This window comes from Aspergillus versicolor (genome assembly GCF_001890125.1).
Source record: "Aspergillus versicolor CBS 583.65 unplaced genomic scaffold ASPVEscaffold_5, whole genome shotgun sequence".
Taxonomy (NCBI): Eukaryota; Fungi; Ascomycota; class Eurotiomycetes; order Eurotiales; family Aspergillaceae; genus Aspergillus; species Aspergillus versicolor.
Window position 1 is genome coordinate 1784273 of NW_024467528.1, and position 18365 is coordinate 1802637.

Sequence of the window (18365 nt, forward strand, 5' to 3'; positions counted from 1 at the left end):
TACCGGAATAAGCAAAGAATCGCCTTGCCGACCGGGGGTCAAATCACCGTTGCGAATAAAGGCGCTAGTCTTGATGCTTGAATAAGGAACTACTCCAGAAGGTGCTGCGGTGCCATGTTGGACAAGTCGGACAATTAGCATCGAAGTATATGGCATCCACGGCTCTCGAGGCCGGGCGCTGCTTGAGTCAGAGAGTAAACAGTGCCACCAGGCTCGACAGTCTTTCTGTTCGCCGCATTCATTCATCCGTGCTCTTTCTCTTTCTTCAGTTTTTCGCCTCCGTAAAGAAAGTTGCCATCTGATCCCTGCAGCTGTAACAGCTCGATCTCTAATAAATAATCTGTCGCATCCATTCCACGGCTCTGAGGGAATCTCTGACAAGTTACTTTCGGGCCCTCGTCTTGTTCTGGTCCACCACCAGCATTTCACTTACTTCATAGAAACCTCACCACCATAACTCTCGGAGCCCAGCCCTCCCACTTCACCGTCCGCACACCCCCCTCGCGTCCGCTCCCGCCCTGCCAGTACTGCTGCTCGCTGGCCATATTTTCGAATCTCCGACCTGCTTCCCCGTCAGCTTGTTTGTCCCTCTTCGGTTACGCGGGTCCATCCCTTCCAATAGCGCCGCCCACTCGGAGCGAGACCTTGTTCCAGTGCTCTAATTCTGTGACTAACAGCTTTTGCTGGTCTCCTCACGCGGCGCTGCCTTGGCCACTCTCGTCGCTGCAACCTTCAAATTCTTCGGTGGGAATCTGGGGAAAGAAAAGCTTTTTCAACCCCTGTGCTGAAGGCTCCATTATTCACAATTTTGCTTTTTTTTCTTTGTGGTGCCTCACCTTTGACCTGCCTTTTTGAGAGAGGGGGAGCATTCGCCTATATAGAGCCCAGGGCTCCAGCGACTCTCCACCATGTCTGCCGCTACCACCTCTCCGTCCATCGCAATCCGCAAGGCCTCTTTCTCGACTGGCCCTCCGAGGAACGCCTCTCCCACTACTGAATCGCGCAACTCTTCCCGCAACTCCTCATGCTCCTCGCCTAATCGATCAAAAAATAGCAGCCGTCGCGAGTCGTTCGGCTCAATCAAAGAAGATATTGACGGTACGATTTCCCCTCCGCCTTGACCTGCTTGGGTTCGCTTCGACACAATGCCAGGTGTAGGTCAATACCCGTTACCTTGACTTGAATCTCTAACATTGGCTCATAGGAATTGCGCAATCCTTCGTGGACACTCACGTTGAACATTCTGCCAGAGAGCCTCCCAAGCTGGACAACCACGACATGCAACATGGCCCGGAGTTCTGCTGCCCCTGCGGAGGATTCTTGGGCTGGAAACAGATTCGTTTGGGTGGAAAGAGCCTCAGCAGGAGCTACAGTGACCTCCGGGGCCTTGGGAACATGACTGCCCGCGGCTGGGCCTGGGAAGAGACTCCAACCATCGCTACTCCGACTACCAAGACACCGGAGGTGAAAGAGCAGAAGCCAGAACCCGGGTCAGAGCCCGGGCCAGAGCCGGGAACATCTGTGCTGGAGAAATTGCCCCCGGAGATTCTTGGTAAGACACACCCGTATCAAGTTTCCCCCCCCGACTTTGATCGTCGTTCTGACTAGGTTCTAGACCAAATAATATCACACCTTGCTTTGGACGTCCCTCCAAACGGCTATACACCACGAAATGTCGACTTGATTTCGTGCCTGCTCACTTCGAGGACCTTGCATGCGGCAACCCTAAGTGTGCTGTACAGGAACATGACGTTCCCACACTCCATTATCTTCTCCAAAGCCCTCAACCACATGTCACAGTACCCGGCCTTGGGAACCCTAGTTCGCCGCCTCGACTTTTCTCACTTTACCTCCGTTGGTCTTGGCCGCACCAAGCAGATGAACTCTGAGATCCAAAACTTGACGTCCACGACGCTCCTCAAATTCCTAGAGCTGCTTCCAAACCTAAAGGAATGCTTGCTCCAGGAGCACCTCGAAGGCGATATCAGCGTGGAAGTTCTGACCAAGCTGTTCACTGGGCTTCCCAATTTGACTGGTCTTGATTTTTGTGGTAGCTCCTCGTCGGCCTTCTCGGCTATCTTCCACCAGTCTTTGCACGCTGGACGTGGCCTTCCGCTGACCCTGCCGAATTTACGGCGAATTTCCTTCCACGAATGCAGCGGCATTCCTTCTTCGTCCTACGAAATTTTGTTCCCTAAGCTGGTTAATCTGACCCATCTCGATCTCACCCACACCCAGGTCAGCGAGGATGCATTATTCGCAATCCCAGAGACTGCCCGGATCACTCATCTGAGTCTTTCGCGGTGCATTCGACTAGGAGGACCGCGAGTGGTGGAATTTTTGACAACGCACCCAGCTGTGAAGGACTCCTTGGTATTCCTTAACGTCATGACGGACGCTTCCCGATACCGGCTCCTGGAGGAAGACGACGTACGGAAGCTGCTTCCCAAGCTCCCGACCTCGCTTCGTTCGCTCAACCTTGGGGGTGCTAGAATCACCTCAGACCACACTGAGGCTTTGATTCCCTTGACCAAGCACTTGGAGGAGCTGGGCCTCAGCTCGGCAGATCTGTCAGCCCAGGATCTCAGCCGCTTTTTTGCGCCTCCTCAACCCAAAGTCGAAACCGAGACCGAGACCGAGACCGAGACCGAGACCACATCAGGCTCGAAAGTGGCACCCTGGGAGCCATCTACCCTTTGCTACCTTGACCTTACCAAGGTGCCTCGCATGACGGTGGGCACGGTTTTCAACACTAATACTTGCCTGTTGCTTGCGAAGCAAAGCTACCCTCTTCAAGTGATTGAGTTCAACGACAAACTCATAACGCCACTGCGCGAGAAACCAAAGAATACCAAGAGCTCTCCCGACTGGACAGTCCGTGAATTAGGCCGTCGCGGATGGTATGTCCGTGACCCTGCCTCGATGCCTGACACTCCGATCGATGATGGCTCTCGTTCTTGGAAGATGGGAGCTCGGTGGTGGGGAATGAGGAAAATCCCCGTTGCTGTTGGCGACGTTGGGGGCCTCTATGGACACTACATGTTCAAGAGATGAAGTTTGCCCGCAAAAAACAAAAACATTATTGATTTTGATGGGGAAAGATTCGTTTTGAGGTTATATACCCTGATTATTACTTTTCTTGCATGTCCTACTTATCTTTTTGGCGTTCGTGTTTAGTTCTGGGTGGGATTCTCTCCTCCAATTTCAGTTTCCGGAGCACAAAAGTGAGCGGCTCTCTTTTCATTTTTATGATTGAGCGTGGGCTTTGTTTTGGCTGCATAGCGGAATCAAATATTCGTTTGTTATATTCTCGGCGTACGGATACCTCTATTGATTTTCACTATTTTCACTTTGATATGAGTTTGATATGATTATGGAAACTGCTAGAGAATTATTCTTGAATTTATCTAAACGCAAAATAAAGCCTTGTCCATTTAAAGTTATTGTAATACTTAGTATGTAGTTCTGAGTGTGACCCGATGAGTTGTTGAGGCTCTTCCAAAGTCTGGCCCAATCACGTGCCACCGTATTTCAGCAGCTCCAGTCCCAGACTTCCAAACTTCATTTTCACTTACTCGGCATCATCCAGGCGCACCTCTAATCCCGAAGGCATTTGACCTTCTGCACCCCTCACCCAGCTCGTCCACTGGGGTTTTCTTCCCTCCCGATGGGTGGATCGCTCTCCGCCGCCCAGGACAGTGGACGCTGTCGAGTTCGACCACGATGGCACCTCCGAGCGGGTCGGCAGCGTACAAGAAGAAAGATGGCACCCTGACGATGTCGTCCGACCGCCAGTCGGTGTCTTGGATTCCGGCGGCGAGCGGCGCATCCGGGTCGATCACGCTCTCTGTGTCTCAAATCACTAGTGCGTTGTGTTTGCCTTGAGTGTTTTTTTTATTATGCAAGCGGATCGTCGGAGAAACGAAGGTCTAACAAATGCAGATTTACAGCAGACACCCGCTAGCAGCCCGAAAGTTATGCTGAAGATTTTTGTCCTCCCCCCGAACGGCGCCTCCCCAAACCCTGAACAATACATCTTTTCGTTTACCGCGGGCGCGACGGCGCGAGCAGAAGCGGATGCTATTAAAGATGCTCTTAGTGCGGCGATCCAAGTAACAAAGTCTACTGCGGCGACTCCGGCAGCGACTCCAGCCGCTTCGACAGGTGAAGGAGGAGGAGGAGCAGGAGCGATGTCAGCGGCCATGGCGATGGCAAGCGCGGTATCATCACCAGGCACAGGGAAGCACTGGTGGGATGATGATAAGCGACTTAGGTCAGATGTGGAACTACAGCAGTCTCTGCTGAAGGTAGACGCGAACTTACAAAAGATGTTTATGGAGTCGCTGCATACCAAACCGGAGACATTGTCGGCGAGCCAGTTCATGTCGCAGTTCTGGTCTACGCGACTGCACCTCCTACGGGCACATGCTATTGAGCGGTCCCAGAGTAGGGGTTCTTATAACGTGCTGTCGACGCTGAAGCCACGGACGGAAGATAATGTGACGAAGCTGAATATCAGCAAGGAGCAAATCCAATTGATTTTCGGCCAGCATCCACTCGTGAAACGGGTGTATGATGAGAATGTGCCGAAACTGAGTGAGTCGCAGTTCTGGTCGCGGTTTTTCCAGAGTCGGCTATTTAAGAAGCTGCGTGGAGAACGTATCTCGGAAGCTGATGCGACGGATGCTGTTCTGGATAAGTATCTGAAGGCAGATGAGTCCGGAAATCTCCCGCGTGAGGTCCAAGTGCCGCATTTCCTTGATTTGGAAGGAAACGAAGGGAACAACAGTCAGCGTCGGGGAAATCGACCAGATATCGACATGAGACCGTCGGCTGTAGAGAAAGTACCCATTATTCGCACACTGAACAACCTGAGTGAGAAAATCATGGCAAATGTCGCGCCTGCCGATCGAGCACCCTCAGCACCCGTGGGAACCATGGATGACGGAACATACGATGAACTACAACTGCGTGATTTGCGCGGCGACGAGCAGGCAAATCGCGTTCCACTGAACATACGGGACCAAAGCCGGTTCTTTTCAGCGGCCAAATTCGCTGAGGATGAACGCAACCGTCTTCTTGCACAACAAGATCCAGAGCAGATATTACAGGACTTGCGCACCGCTATCGAACGGAATTTCCGCAACGATGGGGCAGCACCCTTGGGCAAATTGGTCGACCCTGATGAGGGTGAAGACGATGAGGATTCACAATCTGGCTCACGGCACCAGCGGTATCTCGCATCTACACAGATTCTCGACGTGATCAAGGATCGACGTGCCCAGTCCCAGATTTCGGCGAACTCAGACACATACGGATTGACATCTGCTCTGTACGATCGTCTAACACTCACACACGCAACTACCACGGAATTCCTCCATCAATTCTGGCAAGCATTTCTATCGGGAAATCCAGACCGTGCAGGTGAGGTATCATCGCTGGTGGAGTCACTCAACCGCGCCCTTGAACGGATCAACGCCGTTGCGACGGATGCAGAGGCAGAGCGCCAGGTGGAGGTGGATAAGGTGAAGCGGCATGCTCGCGAGGTGCTGCAGGCGACAGGCAAAAGGCTACGGATTAACCTAGAGAGTATCCCAGGCGGAGAACAAGCAGTGAGGCGCTTATTAGGGCCGACGATCCGGGCATTGGAAACGGGCTTGACGCGGTATAAGGAAGCCTTGGCTGAGGAGACCAAGAATATAGATTCGAGTAATACGTAATTACGTACCAAAATGCAATTTCAATAATATTCCAGAACATACTGCTATTTATCGGGTGCAATAAACGCGGATGTATTCGGCATGCCGAGGCTCTCCGGATCAACCCCCCATCTTCTTTAGTGAAATGACCGCCCTCATCCAACTCCGCAACTGCCAACGTGTCTTAAACCTTAACATCAACGTCGCAAACACCACGAAACGGAAAATATCCCACACTAAATCCTCAGGAGAAGCCTAGCTCGAATGCCATCAGCATGCAAACAAGCGGTTTATCAAATACACCCCTCACAAAAGCGCTCCTAATCTACACAATCGCCGCCTCCATCGCCCTCTCCATCTTCGACATTAAACACCTCCCCGCCATCCATGTCTCCCCGCACCTCTTCCCCTACGGCCAGTTCTGGCGCTGCCTGATTTGGCAGGTCGCTGGGTTCGCGAATTCCACGGAGGCACTTTTCGCTGCACTGCTGGTTTACCATGTTCGAGTTGTTGAGCGCGGATGGGGGAGTCGGAAAGTTGCTGTATGTTCCTCTCCTTTTATATGCAACAATTAAACCAGTTGGGAAAATTATGGAGAAATGCTGCTAATCTGCACCTCTCTCTCTTTATAGACATTCATCCTCAGCACACTTCCCTACACGACACTCCTCGCACCCCTCCTCCTAACCCTCGTCGTGAGACCGCTCACCTTCGGGAAAATAAACTACCTCCCCTCGGGCCCAACCGGCACAGTTTTCGCGCTGCTTGCGCAGTATCACGCCTCTATACCCTCGACGTATAGGTATACCATTTCGACTTCATCGTCACCCCCATCCCCATCTACACCTACAGCTTCAACCCCAACAACTACAACACCCGCATCACAACCAAGCGACGCTACCGAATCCCCGCAAAAGACTCTCTCAATCTCTTTAACAGATAAGTCAACTACGTACTTAATAGCGGCGCAGCTTGCGCTCTCACAGTTCCCGTACATGCTTCTGCCATCAGCGCTAGGGTGGATTGTTGGCGTGGCCTGGCGCGCGGACGTTCTCCCTTGTGTTGCTGGGAGTGGGAGTTCGGGCTGGAGGGTTCCGGCGTGGGCTGTTGGGGAGGAAGGTGCGACGTTCTCTGCACGGAGCGGTGGTGGGAATGGAGGTGGCCAGGAGGCTAGGTTTGAGGGGTTGAGGAGAAGGTTGGAGAGTGAGGCTGCGGCTGCGGCGAGTGGGAGTTCGAACTCGAATCCGGATGCTTCGGGGTCTGGGGCTGGATCTAGTAGGCTGAGAGCTGGGAGGGGGTGATTGTGTGTCCTTGCCTATCTACTTTATGTTACTGCATATACCACATCTTGTTTTGGTAGGCAACTTAGATTATATTGAAAGAATGTTATTAAGATTGAACATTTAGTCAGCTTCCAATAATCGCTATGTCTATATTGTCGAAATAATAGTTTATGTCTAAACCAGACGGAGACACTGCTTCGTGGGCTATCTACCGCCCATTGCGACTTCGCCGCATATTTTCCTTGCACTCGTTACAGTACCATTTAACTGTCAATCGTTAGCAGATGAGAAATAGAGGGAGCTCTTGCTTTCTAGATAGGGAAAAATCACCATTTCGTCCAGGAGGCTTTGTAAGTCCAACACAGGATAGATGGAACCATTCGCGGGGACAAGCGTCATTGTCACACGCAACCATCTCGCCGAAACTTATCTCGTTACAGTAGCAGTATCGCGGCTCGCCTTCTTCGTCCTCGTCATCGCCTTCGTGAAGTGATTCCTCGGGATCCGATACTGGCGGCGGTGGCGCCACAGTCGCGGTGCTGCCATTCTTCTTGTGAGTACGTTTCGGCGTCGGGTCTGTACTTCGCGTTGGTCGCGTGCGCGGCTGTACCGGCTCTGCGGAAGCAAGTACCGGAGTTGCGGTTTTGGAAGTCCTTCCTTTAGCAGCATTGTTTGAGGTGGGTGCTGAGATTTCTGCGGACTCGATTGACTCGGCAGGTTTGGTGTCCATATCCTCTCGTTGGTTTCCGGGTGGTGCTGAAGACTTGGACATATCGGTGGGTTCGGGCATATGGCGGAGGGTATCTGGAAGAGGAACCATTTCTGTCCTAGAGGGTGCCTCCTTCGATGGTAGTTTGGGTTCGGAAGTTTTACCTAACAACATTAGCAATGCTTGCGATAGTATAGACAGAAACCATACCGGAGTTAGGAATACGGTTAGATGCAGAAGATGACGGTCTTTGTCGAGAGTTTGGCTGCGTTGAATTTTGCTGTGCTCTGGAGGACTGTGGTCGCGACGAGCCAGGTCCAGGGCTAGCTGCGCTGCGTGGAATAGTCGCAGCAGCCGCAGTCCCGATCAGCGGAGACGGAGGAATAAGAGGAGAGTCGGCCGCGGTGGCCCCAGTGTTGTTTCTATGGACAATTAGTCAAGCCATACTAGAATAAAACAAAGCAGACGAACCTTTTGCGAGAAGTTGCATTAGCATTTGGTGCGCGTGAGCGCTTTTTGGTCGCATCGGCAGCATCTTTCGATACCGCCCGCCCAGAGGCCCCGGCGCCGCTAGCAGACCGTTCCATAGCCGCGCCAGCCTCTACAGCAACAGGCCGTTCTACCTTGCGGCGTTTGGGCTGGCCCGATGAGCCAGTTGCACCAGATTGGTTATGCCCCGAAGAGGTGTGGTCACCCCCGGCGAGACGGCTCTTGCTGCTCTGTCCCTTCCGAGACCCAGCAGCACGAACGTCATCCATGTCCGAGTCCGCATGCGCCCGACGTTGTCTGCGCGCTAACACTGCCTCACGTCTTGCCTCACTGCGAGATGCAGCTTCAGCCTCCTGAAGAGCATGTACAAGATCCTTATTCGATGCAACCTCTCGTCGAGGACGCTCGTTGGAGGTGGTCTTGGGGGCATTCCGATTCGAGTAAGCCCAGTGACTGAGACTTCCCAGACGAGCCTCATCACTAATCTCACCCGCAATGAATGGGAATATAGAATCTAATCGCATTATTTGGCGGTCGAGTTCATCGTTTGCGTTAGAGATCACATGGTTTTTTTCATCAGCCGTCATCATGAGGTCGGAGAGAGTATGTCGGACATGATCGAAAAGGACGCGGCGATTCTTGCTTTCAGGAGATTCGGATTCGCGTGAAGCATCCTAAAAGCATCCAAATAATCAGTACGCATGTAATTGGGCATTTGCGCTAGACTTGACCCTGACTTACCGTGGGCAGGAGGTCATCTCGGACAACGCCGCCGATAACAGGCGCAGGGTTAGCCGGATAAGGAGCCGCCGGCGACTCAGACGAAGCATTCAGAAGCTGTAGTAGATTATCTTCAAGCGCCCACGCCTTAGCGTCAACCTCCTTGAGCAACGAGTTGTGACGTCGGAATTCCCGTGGGAGGGCGGTTATGGCGTCCGTGAAATGGGTGAGGGCAGGATAGAATCCATGGGGCACAGGCGACGATGAGGGGTCTACCATTGACCCATGTCCGTAGGCAAAGGATGAGCGTCCAAGAGTCTTGGATGTGCGCGAGGGGTTCGTTCTCGTCTGGCGCGCTGACTGACGGGCACTGTGACCCTGAGCGCTGAGGGCCGACGGAGCGACGGCCGACATTCTCTCGAAGAGACGGGATGCGAGGGTTCTATCAATCAGTGTATGACAAGCAGGTTGCAATAGTAAACGACTAGCAAATCCGCAGCAAACATTCGCCAATGAGAGCAAAAGACGGGCTGGCGACGAGGTTGGAAACAAAAGCAGAAACGAGACGACGGGCAGTGCGGAGAAAGATTGATTACGGACAAAGGCACCAGGCCTGATTAACGCCTGAATAAACAGGCAGAAAGCTGACTCAGCGGATATTCGGAATTCACTGAGCTATGACGTCTACGTCCAGTGAATTTTTAAAAATATGTTGAGCAACAATTTGACAGCTAGGTAGATAGAACGAGATAGAATTGATATTATACCAAACGTGTACTTATTTTACATATGCGCAAAAAGACACATTCTAGGTATACAGGCCAGCCCAGGATATAATTATCAGGGTCAACCCCAGATACCAATGCCCAGCGCAACCAGGACAGATGCAAAACAAACGGAAAGCCACGGACAAAGGAAATCAGTCATACAATAGAAACCAAAATGAGTAGACGCTGAGCCCGCTCCTTTCTGAAATAAATCACCTAGAATGAAAACATAAACACCTCTATTGCGAGAATCTACTCGCCCTTCAGGCGCTCCTGGTGGACGGAGAAGGCATCTTCGAGGAATTCTTGCTCCTCCTTCAAGTGAACAGACTTCAGACCGCTGGCCACGGAGGCACTTGGTGGGCGACCGGCGTACAAAACGTGGCGGCGGTTGTGGTGCTCAGTAGCGTTCAGCAGGGTCTCAATACGGGGTTGGACGTAGCTCCATGAACCGGCGTTGAGGGGTTCCTCCTGAGCCCAGACGACGTTGCGGGCGTTGGGGTAGCTGTCGAGGTTCTCCTTCAGTTGGGCCCAAGGGAAGGGGTGCAGCTGTTCAACACGGGTGATGGCAGTGTTACGGATGTTGTTGGCCTCACGGTGTTTCGTAAGGGCAGCATACACCTGACCAGAGCAGACAATAACACGCTCAATCTTCTCAGGCTCATCGATAGCAGTTCCGTGGGCAGGGTCAGGAATGATCCATTGGAAGTGAGAGTCACCAGTGAACTCATCCAAAGAGGAACGAGCGATAGGATGACGGAGAAGAGACTTGGAGAAGAAGATAACGAGAGCTAGGAACCAGTTAGCTAGATATATTAATGAAAAGCGAAGAAAAACATACGCTTGCGGAATTGACGGTGGATCTGGCGACGCAGCATGTGGAACAGGTTGGCAGGGTTGGTCATGTAGACGATCTGCATGTTGCAGTCCTGGTGCTGGCGGTCGAGCTTGTCCTGAGAGGGGTAGACGCGGGGCTCCTCGTTACAGAGTTGGAGGTAACGCTCCATACGGCCAGAGGAGTGCTCGGGACCCTGACCGTCGTAACCGTGAGGAAGAGACAGGATCAGACCAGAGCGCTGCAGCCACTTCGACTCTCCAGATGCAATGAACTGGTCAACAATACATTGAGCGTTGTTGGCGAAGTCACCGAACTGAGCTTCCCACATAACGAGGGCGTTGGGAGAGGTCAAGGAGTAACCGTATTCGAAGCCAAGACTATAAAACAGGTTAGATATTTCTTTACGCAAAAAGGGGATATTCTAAACTTACGCTCCGAACTCACTGAGAGACGAGTTGGAGATAACGAAGCTACCTTGGTCCTTGCTGATGTGCTGAAGAGGAGTGTAGGTAGACTCGGTCTCCTGGTCGTGGAGCACAGCGTGACGCTGAGAGAAGGTACCACGCTCAACATCCTGACCGGACACACGGACGTGGTAGCCCTCGTTAACAAGAGAGCCAAAGGCAAGAGCTTCAGCAGTAGCCCAGTCAATGTTCTTGCCCTCCTCAACAGACTTCTTACGGTTGGACAAGATACGCTTGAGGTTGCGGTGAAGAGTGAACCCTTCGGGGACACCAGCACCACTGGTCTTGTCGGCAACTTGCTCCAGGATAGAGGGCTCGACGGCAGTGGGAAGGTGAGGCAGAACCTCGGTAGCAAGCTCCTTGGGAGTCTTGAAACCGTTCCAGGCGGACGTCAGCCATTCCTTGCCGGTAGGCTGGTAGTCCTTGCTTCGGTCGAAGCTGTCGTTGAGCATACCCCAGACCCACTTCTTGTGCTCATCAATGTCCTCCTTGGTGAATGTACCCTCGGAAATGAGCTTCTCGACGTACATATCGAGCTGGAGCTTCTTCTCGGCAACACGCTTGTACATGAGGGGCTGGGTGAAAGAGGGCTGGTCGGTCTCGTTGTGACCCTGCTTACGGTAGCAGACAATGTCAATGACAACGTCACGCTTGAATTCGGCGCGCCAGTCAGCAGCGACCTGGCACACGTAGTTGACAGCCTCAACATCATCGGCGTTCACGTGGAAGACAGGAGCATCAATCGACTTGGCAATGTCCGAGCAGTAAGGGGTGGAACGAGCAAAGCGAGGATCAGTGGTGAAACCAATTTGGTTGTTCACGACAATGTGGATGGTTCCGCCAGTGGAGTATGCGGGCAGGGAGTGGAAACCCATGGTTTCGTAGACAACACCCTGGGCGGCAAAGGCAGCGTCACCGTGGAGCAGAACGCCCATGGCAGTGTCGAAGTTCTTCTCATCGTTGTTGTAGTGCTGGATAGCGCGGGCCTTGCCCAAGACAACAGGGTCCTCGGCTTCAAGATGGGACGGGTTTGCGACAAGAGAGAGCTGCACGCGCTTACCGGAGGGAGTGGGGCGCTCAAAGTTCATACCCAAGTGGTACTTGACATCACCGGAGCCCTCATCGGAGGGCTCGGTCGAACCGGCGAATTCACTGAAAATGGACTCGTTGGGCTTCCTGACAACATTGGACAGAACATTGAGACGACCACGGTGAGGCATACCGATGACAATGTCCTTGATGCCGTAGTCGACGCTACGGTCGATCAAAGCCTTCATACCGGGAACAAGGGTCTCGCAACCCTCAAGACCGAAACGCTTGTCATTCGGGAACTTGGTAGCGAGGAAAGTCTCGAAGCTGGAACTCCAGATCAGACGGTCAAGAATGCGGCGCTTGTCATCCACGGAGTACTTGTAGGCCTCGGGAACTTCAAAGCGATCACGAATCCAGTCGCAAGGCTTGCGGTCGGGAATGTGAATATATTCCACACCATATGAGCCACAGTAGATCTTCTCGCAAGCACCAATGATCTCACGGAGAGACATCTTCTTGCGGTCTCCGCTGGCGAAACGGGGCAGGATACCAGGGCCAAGATCGAACTCTTCATCCAAATCGCGCTCAGTGAAGCCGTAGTGGTCCAGCTCAAGCTCCTTGGGTTTGCTGTAACCGAAGGCCTCAGCCTCGCCACGGATACCCAGAGGATCAATCTTGGCCTTGTGGTGACCGCGAGCCTGGTAAGCGCGAACGAGCAACTGGACCTTCAAGTGTTTCGTGACGTCGGTACCGGCGGAGAGGCCGATACCAGCACCAGGCATCTGCTGGTGAACGCCACCAGTGGGTGTAGGGACAAGGGTAGGAGGGGGCTGGAAGGCCTGGGAGATGGGCATCTTGCCCTCCTCCATGTTGCGGAAATACGTCTGCCACGAGATGTGGACGCTGGAAGGGTCGTTCTTCCATGCGACGTACATCTCATCGATATAGTTCGCGGTGTTACCCTGAAGGAAGGAGTCGCTGGCGGCCTATGGGCGATGAAACAATATAAATTAGCCAGGTATCAATACTAATTTACAAAAGGTATAGTCTTACCACGCCAGAATCCTCAGCGGAGGAGGCATAATACCTCCTGCCAACAAGGGCGAGAGGTCGTCGGGTGGCCAAGCTGAATTTTGAGCTCGAGTCGGCACGTCTAACAGTAGAAGCGAAAGACATTGACCGTCTACATGAAGAGCAGGCAGAGCCGCGCAGCATGTTGCCGCCGGTCGCCTTCATCGCGGTAGAACGAAACATTGCGGGATTTTTTTCAGTGCTCGAAGAGCTCTCACCAAACCGGGTAAGAAGCTAGGAACTTTTATGACGTGTGTCGAGTCGCGTAAGATGCAACGTGTAGAAAACGAGAAAGGGCAGTATATAATAGAGAATAGTGACAGTCGAGATCTATGAAGTCACTTGAAAACGCAGGTCAGCAGGTTGGTAACATTCGCATGAGGCATATTTTGGCACGGATAAAGGGAAAAAAGCACGGGAGAGACGGACAACTTGACCAGTTAAAACAGGTGTCGACTAAAATTGCCGCAGCACCTGTGTAGAAACGTTACTCATCAGAGAGAGCTGAACACTCTCTGACAACAACTGAACAGGTTTGGAGGGGAGATATCAGGGGAAAAGAAGATCGCAACCAAGAAAGAGAGGAAGCAGAGGCAAAGATGGAAATACCGGGAGTTGAGACGGTCAACCGGCTAAGGGAGTGGAAGGCTGTTCTAGTAACAAATACTACCAAATCACTGGCTGAGATGGATCGGTACGCCCCAGATGACTCAGCATGAGGTAGCAGCCAAACAGTCATTTACGGCCCGAACGTTCCCGCCGTACCGGTTGGTAGGGACAAGGTCATATCCGATCTTCCGCATGGCACTTTATGTCAAAGTTGAAGGGAATTGTTAGAACCGTTACTACTCGTAGTACTCCATGGTGTAGCGTCTAGATCTGATATCCCATATCCCATGCCCTCGTACTAAACAAAACATAACAGGATTATATCCCATAAACCCATCTCCTTTTCTATCGCCCCCCGACTTGGTCTGGCTATGCCTCGGGTATAGCAGATCTAGACCACGGCCAGTTGGGGGGAAGGACCATTTTATGGCCCCAGGACAAATCAGCAAATAAAACGAATCGGTCCTTCTTCTTGCGACCAAGACTTTATAGCTTGTCAAGGTAATGCAAAGCACTAGTACTACTGAGACACATCTGGTAGGATAGTAACCCATGGGAAGTAAGGATTATGATTATATGGTTCATAAGTAAAGATAGATTACACAATCCAAAATGCCAACAGATCCCAGCCAAATTCTCTCAAGACGTCGAGTCATATACAAAACGCTAATCTTCAAAAAAAGGTAAACAAGATGGATATATACGAGCAAATAGATATCAAAAACGGGTGGTGGTTAACTCTGCTCGCCTTCTGCGGTCGTCGGTCATTCCATTCGTTGTGGAGGGAAAGGGTATGACCATGGTCCTTTGTCGGATTCGCGGATAGGGGAGTCCATAGGAACCCCGAGGAAGTCTGGAGGAAATGTATGGACAGTCGGGCTCACGTCAGATAAGGCAAAACTGGCCCGATTTGACGCGGAAGGTTGTTGAGGAGGAGGGCTGGCGCTGCGGCTGCGGAGGCTACCATTGCTTCCGCCCCAGGCATCACGTCGGAGTTTCATAAGTGCGCTTAACGACATCTCATCTTCAAGGCTGTTCAGGTCGACTAACTGAGCAAGCCCAGGACTTGATACGGATTGGTTAGAGTGGGCAACTCCATGAGCATTGACTGAGATGATCGAATTGCGAGTACTCCATTCGCTACGCTCCGTGATGGGCGTTAGGCTGGGTTCGCGGAACTTTCCACGGCCACTGTGGGTGCGAGAGATGCCTTCAGTACCCCGGGGCCCAAAATATCCCCCGTTCGTAAGTTCTGAGCCATTTGCATAGGCTTGTGCGTAGAAACCAAACTCATGCCCGTAAAAGCCCTCGTCATCATTCTCTAGGGCTTCGGCGTTGGCAGCCGCGATTATCGGATCATCGTAGAGCAAGTCATCGTTGTCATCGTAATTAAAGTCTTCGAATACTTCATCAAAGGACACGGGGTCCATTGCTTGGCTGATGCGGCTCTCATCTGATACGAGTCCTGGCTGGGAGTCCACGGTCTGGGCACTCTCTTGGGCCATGGATCGTTCGCTGACGCTCGTGGTATGCCCGAGTCGGCCTTTTGCAGCAGATTGATTTGCCGCATCTGCTAGTGCATTATGGAAGGCCTCCAGATTATGTTCAGACAAAACGCCACTACGAGAGTTCACAAGTTCCTGGTTTGGCATGTTGCCGGCGACGCTACCATATCTCCTAGGGGCGAATCCTTGATGATACTCGCTCGCTGTGCTCGGAGCATGTTTCAAGCTATATCCCTGGTCTGGGTTCGCTTCAGAATCATCAGTGTGAGGCTGGACAGGTGCTGTAGGCTGTTTCCGATCATATAAATGGCTTGTCGGGTCATCGAAGACGGACTCATCGAATTTCTCCCCGGAAGCTTTGACGTCCAGTTCACCGAATTCTCCATCATCAAAATACAGGTCATCATCTTCCTCATCCGGTATTGGCTGCAGCGGGGCCCCTGATAAATCCGTGGATGTAGGTTGTTTTCGATCATATAGATGGCTGGTTGGGTCATCAAATACAGACTCATCAAATTTATCCCCAGCGGCTTCGGCATCCAGTTCACCAAATTCACCATCGTCAAAATATAGATCATCATCATCCTCGTCAGGTACGGATTGCAAGGGGACACCAGACATGTCCGTCGACTCCCGTAGAAACGTCTTGGACTGCAACGGGGCACTGGACATGTCTATGGACTCGCGTAGAAAGGTCTTTGAAGAGTCAGAGATATCATCAGCTGTTGTAGAATCATTTGGTGTAGAGTCCTCCGGTGGAGGTGGTTCCTTTGAATCGCCAGGCTCGTCCTGTTTGACACCCGGGATCCGAACATCCTCATGGGTGGGCATCTCCGGTTGAACAGGGCTAGCAACGACCGGAGACAGATTAGGAGCAAGCCAGGACTTGTTCCATATATTCCCTGGAGCTGAGAAGTCTTTGAATTCGTCGCCTTCGTCGGCGTCCACATTTACGCCAGGGATTCCCTCCTCAAGGCCGTCCAAGTCATCAAACATCTCGTTATCAAAATCATCCTCAACGTCGCTAAATTCCCCGTTCAACCGCGCTTCGGCTTTTCGTGCGGCTTCTTTTTCCTTATGTTTCTCTTCTAATAGTTTCTCCTGAGTGGAGGAGCCAACACCATTCATATCAAAACTAAATCGGGAAGCATTGCTCTTAAAGTGCTTTGGTAGTCCAGAAATCTGTTGTGGTAGGTCGACCTCGAAAGTATCTGAGTCTTCAACATTGTTCATGCCGTCGTCATTCCGCGATTTCACCTCAGGGATTGGTTGTGACCGCTCATCGGGTGGTTTATCATGACCTGTGATAGACGAGGGTAGTTTTCTGGCGAAGACGGGTATTGAATGTGGATCGCGATCTCGGTTCGAGGTATCCGTCAATAGAGATGACTGTAGATAGGCTTTGTTTTCAACCTGCAGTGCCCTTTTGTCTTCCTCAAAATGCTCCTTGAACACAGGTGAGTGGTCACTGTGCCTCTTCATATGGTCTGATAAAGGAGAGTAGGGGCTCTTTGGTTCGCTTGACCGCACCCTTGCATCATCCCCGGTATACTCATATTGAGTCACACCAGGGGCACCTTGTGGACTAACTTGTTCTTGCTTGGGGGCAGGTGCAGTGGATAGTTGACGTCGAGGGCGAGGTGCGGAAAAATCATGGACGATGTTTCCTCGAATGCGCGGATCAAAGTCATCCGGGATCGCGGGTACAATGCTTTTAGAGCCTTTATTATGATCTTCCACGCGCAACCCAGCCACCTGATGTGAGCGTCTCTTGGCCAGAAGTGACATAGGATTCAAGAGATGTAGCATGGTCTTGCCGGACTTTGGCGGAATGTGTTCCACTGGTTGCACATCACGATCAACTGGCCGGCGACTCGTCCGCGCTTCAAACCGGTGTTCTTTCTGCGATGTCGGCACCTTATCTCCTGGAGACTCATCAGGGGAGGTTCGAAAGCGGCGATGGCCCGATGGCGCCATTCCGGGTGAAGTCGAGCGCTTCGATTGACTGTCGACGGCCTGGGTATTCAACGGTCCTCTTCCAAAGGATGACTGAAAAGGTGAATCGGGCTTAGAGGAGACCCCGTGGGGTTGGTCTGGGGTTTCCGGGGGTAGCGAGGGTTGCGAGTGATTCGATTGAAAAGTGAGAGTTGGCGGCTCTCTATCACGGTCTTCGGGGCTCGATCCCGGTCTTGTATGGTCCTCGGAGGATGGTACGGCTGCGGGCGAGGCGGTCGAGAATGACGGCGCATCAATTATAGATGTAGAGACTGTTGCCTTTTCTCCATCCAAGTTCAGAAAGGAATCAGCAATGAGCGGTAGTTGGGGAGGACCGCTGGTCGCAGGTACTTTTGTGGGCTGTGGCGTGTGAACAGGTGAGAGATTCGACCGGCGACGCGACCAGTACGAGAAGACCATGGCCAGCTGTTATTCAGATCACTTGCATCCTATGGCTCAGGTAGGGTATTCGCTCAGGAGATGCAGAAGCATCGCATTATGCTCGAACAGTCGCTGGTCTGTTTGGTTCCAGGCTTCCAGCTCTCTGCGGCGGAGAAATCAACCTCTAAAAGGACGTGGGGCAACACAGCCAGTCAGAACGGGGAGGCATTGACAACGCCTAAAATTAGGATCTATAGGTACAGATGAATTCAAACCTTCAAGTCAAAACAAGGATCTCAGGGGCCAGAATTCCAGAGCAGGTGAGGAGGATTGATAACGACGTCAAAGCGCAAGGCAAATATTTGTGAGGAATTTGAGAGGGAGTTGTTTAAATGATGTCCGAAAACGGGCAACGCGTACACAACCTTGGAACCCTCAAGCATCCTCGACTAATGATATTTCAGGCTGCACAAACAATGGAGATTCAAGGATACAATGTTTCGTGCGGAAATGTATTCCCTGGAATTTTCAGCATTCCGTCCCTTTTTCTGGACACTACCCACTGCAATGCTCATGGCCGAAAATTCCCAACGTATATATAATAAGCGGGCGAATCCCTCACAGAGTTCTAGTCAAGTATCAAACAAGAGAAGTAGCTAAATCCAACGAATTGATCATCATAATGTACAGAAATTCAGTTATAGCTATTTTACAAAAAAATTAAAACCGAACGCTGAATGCTTGATGCTCCCAACCAATATGCGCTAAAAGACCCCGAAACACCGGAACAAATATAAGCAAAT

General features: G+C 51.9%; 7 protein-coding genes across 7 annotated transcripts; 3 read left to right on the top strand and 4 right to left on the bottom strand.

The window, feature by feature from the left end:
- Positions 1–908: 908 nt before the first annotated feature.
- ASPVEDRAFT_132231 (Leucine Rich Repeat domain protein) lies at positions 909–3054 on the top strand (the record flags this gene model as incomplete). Its single annotated transcript, XM_040806899.1, has 4 exons — positions 909–1098; positions 1205–1552; positions 1616–2616; positions 2653–3054. The coding sequence occupies 4 exons, from the start codon at positions 909–911 to the stop codon at positions 3052–3054; spliced, it is 1941 nt and encodes a 646-aa protein (XP_040668488.1).
- A 522-nt stretch (positions 3055–3576) lies between these two features.
- On the top strand, positions 3577–5778 carry ASPVEDRAFT_42228 (TFIIH subunit TFB1 family protein). The gene is made up of 2 exons (XM_040812535.1): positions 3577–3865; positions 3943–5778. The coding sequence occupies exons 1-2, from the start codon at positions 3724–3726 to the stop codon at positions 5718–5720; spliced, it is 1920 nt and encodes a 639-aa protein (XP_040668489.1). The 5' UTR covers positions 3577–3723; the 3' UTR covers positions 5721–5778.
- A 78-nt stretch (positions 5779–5856) lies between these two features.
- Positions 5857–7128, top strand: dscB. The gene is made up of 2 exons (XM_040812536.1): positions 5857–6241; positions 6332–7128. Exons 1-2 carry the CDS (start codon positions 5975–5977, stop codon positions 6998–7000), a joined length of 936 nt encoding a protein of 311 aa, XP_040668490.1. The 5' UTR covers positions 5857–5974; the 3' UTR covers positions 7001–7128.
- ASPVEDRAFT_42230 (putative PHD finger domain protein (Ing1)) lies at positions 7059–9472 on the bottom strand. Its single transcript, XM_040812537.1, has 5 exons — positions 8922–9472; positions 8163–8854; positions 7902–8113; positions 7313–7855; positions 7059–7249 (listed from the first exon to the last, which is right to left on the bottom strand). The coding sequence occupies exons 1-5, from the start codon at positions 9312–9314 to the stop codon at positions 7191–7193; spliced, it is 1899 nt and encodes a 632-aa protein (XP_040668491.1). The 5' UTR covers positions 9315–9472; the 3' UTR covers positions 7059–7190.
- Positions 9473–9629: 157 nt separating this feature from the next.
- On the bottom strand, positions 9630–13585 carry kgd1 (alpha-ketoglutarate dehydrogenase KGD1). Its single transcript, XM_040809146.1, has 4 exons — positions 13055–13585; positions 10937–12987; positions 10509–10882; positions 9630–10458 (listed from the first exon to the last, which is right to left on the bottom strand). Exons 1-4 carry the CDS (start codon positions 13253–13255, stop codon positions 9920–9922), a joined length of 3165 nt encoding a protein of 1054 aa, XP_040668492.1. The 5' UTR covers positions 13256–13585; the 3' UTR covers positions 9630–9919.
- Positions 13586–13862: 277 nt separating this feature from the next.
- ASPVEDRAFT_690642 (uncharacterized protein) lies at positions 13863–14340 on the bottom strand. The gene has a single exon (XM_040816013.1). The coding sequence runs from the start codon at positions 14233–14235 to the stop codon at positions 13918–13920; it is 318 nt and encodes a 105-aa protein (XP_040668493.1). The 5' UTR covers positions 14236–14340; the 3' UTR covers positions 13863–13917.
- A 105-nt stretch (positions 14341–14445) lies between these two features.
- On the bottom strand, positions 14446–17601 carry ASPVEDRAFT_84213 (uncharacterized protein; the record flags this gene model as incomplete). The annotated part of the gene is made up of 1 exon (XM_040817512.1): positions 14446–17601. The coding sequence occupies one exon, from the start codon at positions 17599–17601 to the stop codon at positions 14446–14448; it is 3156 nt and encodes a 1051-aa protein (XP_040668494.1).
- Between the last annotated feature and the right edge of the window lie 764 nt (positions 17602–18365).

Excerpts from the sequence above, each read along its gene's own strand:
- ASPVEDRAFT_42228 (XM_040812535.1), top strand. The coding sequence starts at position 3,724 with ATGGCACCTCCGAGCGGGTCGGCAGCGTACAAGAAGAAAGATGGCACC. Across the intron at positions 3,866-3,942 it reads CTCTGTGTCTCAAATCACTA|ATTTACAGCAGACACCCGCT; the intron begins GTGCGTTGTGTT and ends TAACAAATGCAG.
- dscB (XM_040812536.1), top strand. The coding sequence starts at position 5,975 with ATGCAAACAAGCGGTTTATCAAATACACCCCTCACAAAAGCGCTCCTA. Across the intron at positions 6,242-6,331 it reads GGGGGAGTCGGAAAGTTGCT|ACATTCATCCTCAGCACACT; the intron begins GTATGTTCCTCT and ends CTCTCTTTATAG.
- ASPVEDRAFT_42230 (XM_040812537.1), bottom strand. The coding sequence starts at position 9,314 with ATGTCGGCCGTCGCTCCGTCGGCCCTCAGCGCTCAGGGTCACAGTGCC. Across the intron at positions 8,855-8,921 it reads GAGATGACCTCCTGCCCACG|GATGCTTCACGCGAATCCGA; the intron begins GTAAGTCAGGGT and ends GGATGCTTTTAG. Across the intron at positions 8,114-8,162 it reads AATGCAACTTCTCGCAAAAG|AAACAACACTGGGGCCACCG; the intron begins GTTCGTCTGCTT and ends AATTGTCCATAG.
- kgd1 (XM_040809146.1), bottom strand. The coding sequence starts at position 13,255 with ATGTTTCGTTCTACCGCGATGAAGGCGACCGGCGGCAACATGCTGCGC. Across the intron at positions 12,988-13,054 it reads CCGCTGAGGATTCTGGCGTG|GCCGCCAGCGACTCCTTCCT; the intron begins GTAAGACTATAC and ends CATCGCCCATAG. Across the intron at positions 10,459-10,508 it reads CCACCGTCAATTCCGCAAGC|CTCTCGTTATCTTCTTCTCC; the intron begins GTATGTTTTTCT and ends ACTGGTTCCTAG.
- ASPVEDRAFT_690642 (XM_040816013.1), bottom strand. The coding sequence starts at position 14,235 with ATGGGTTACTATCCTACCAGATGTGTCTCAGTAGTACTAGTGCTTTGC.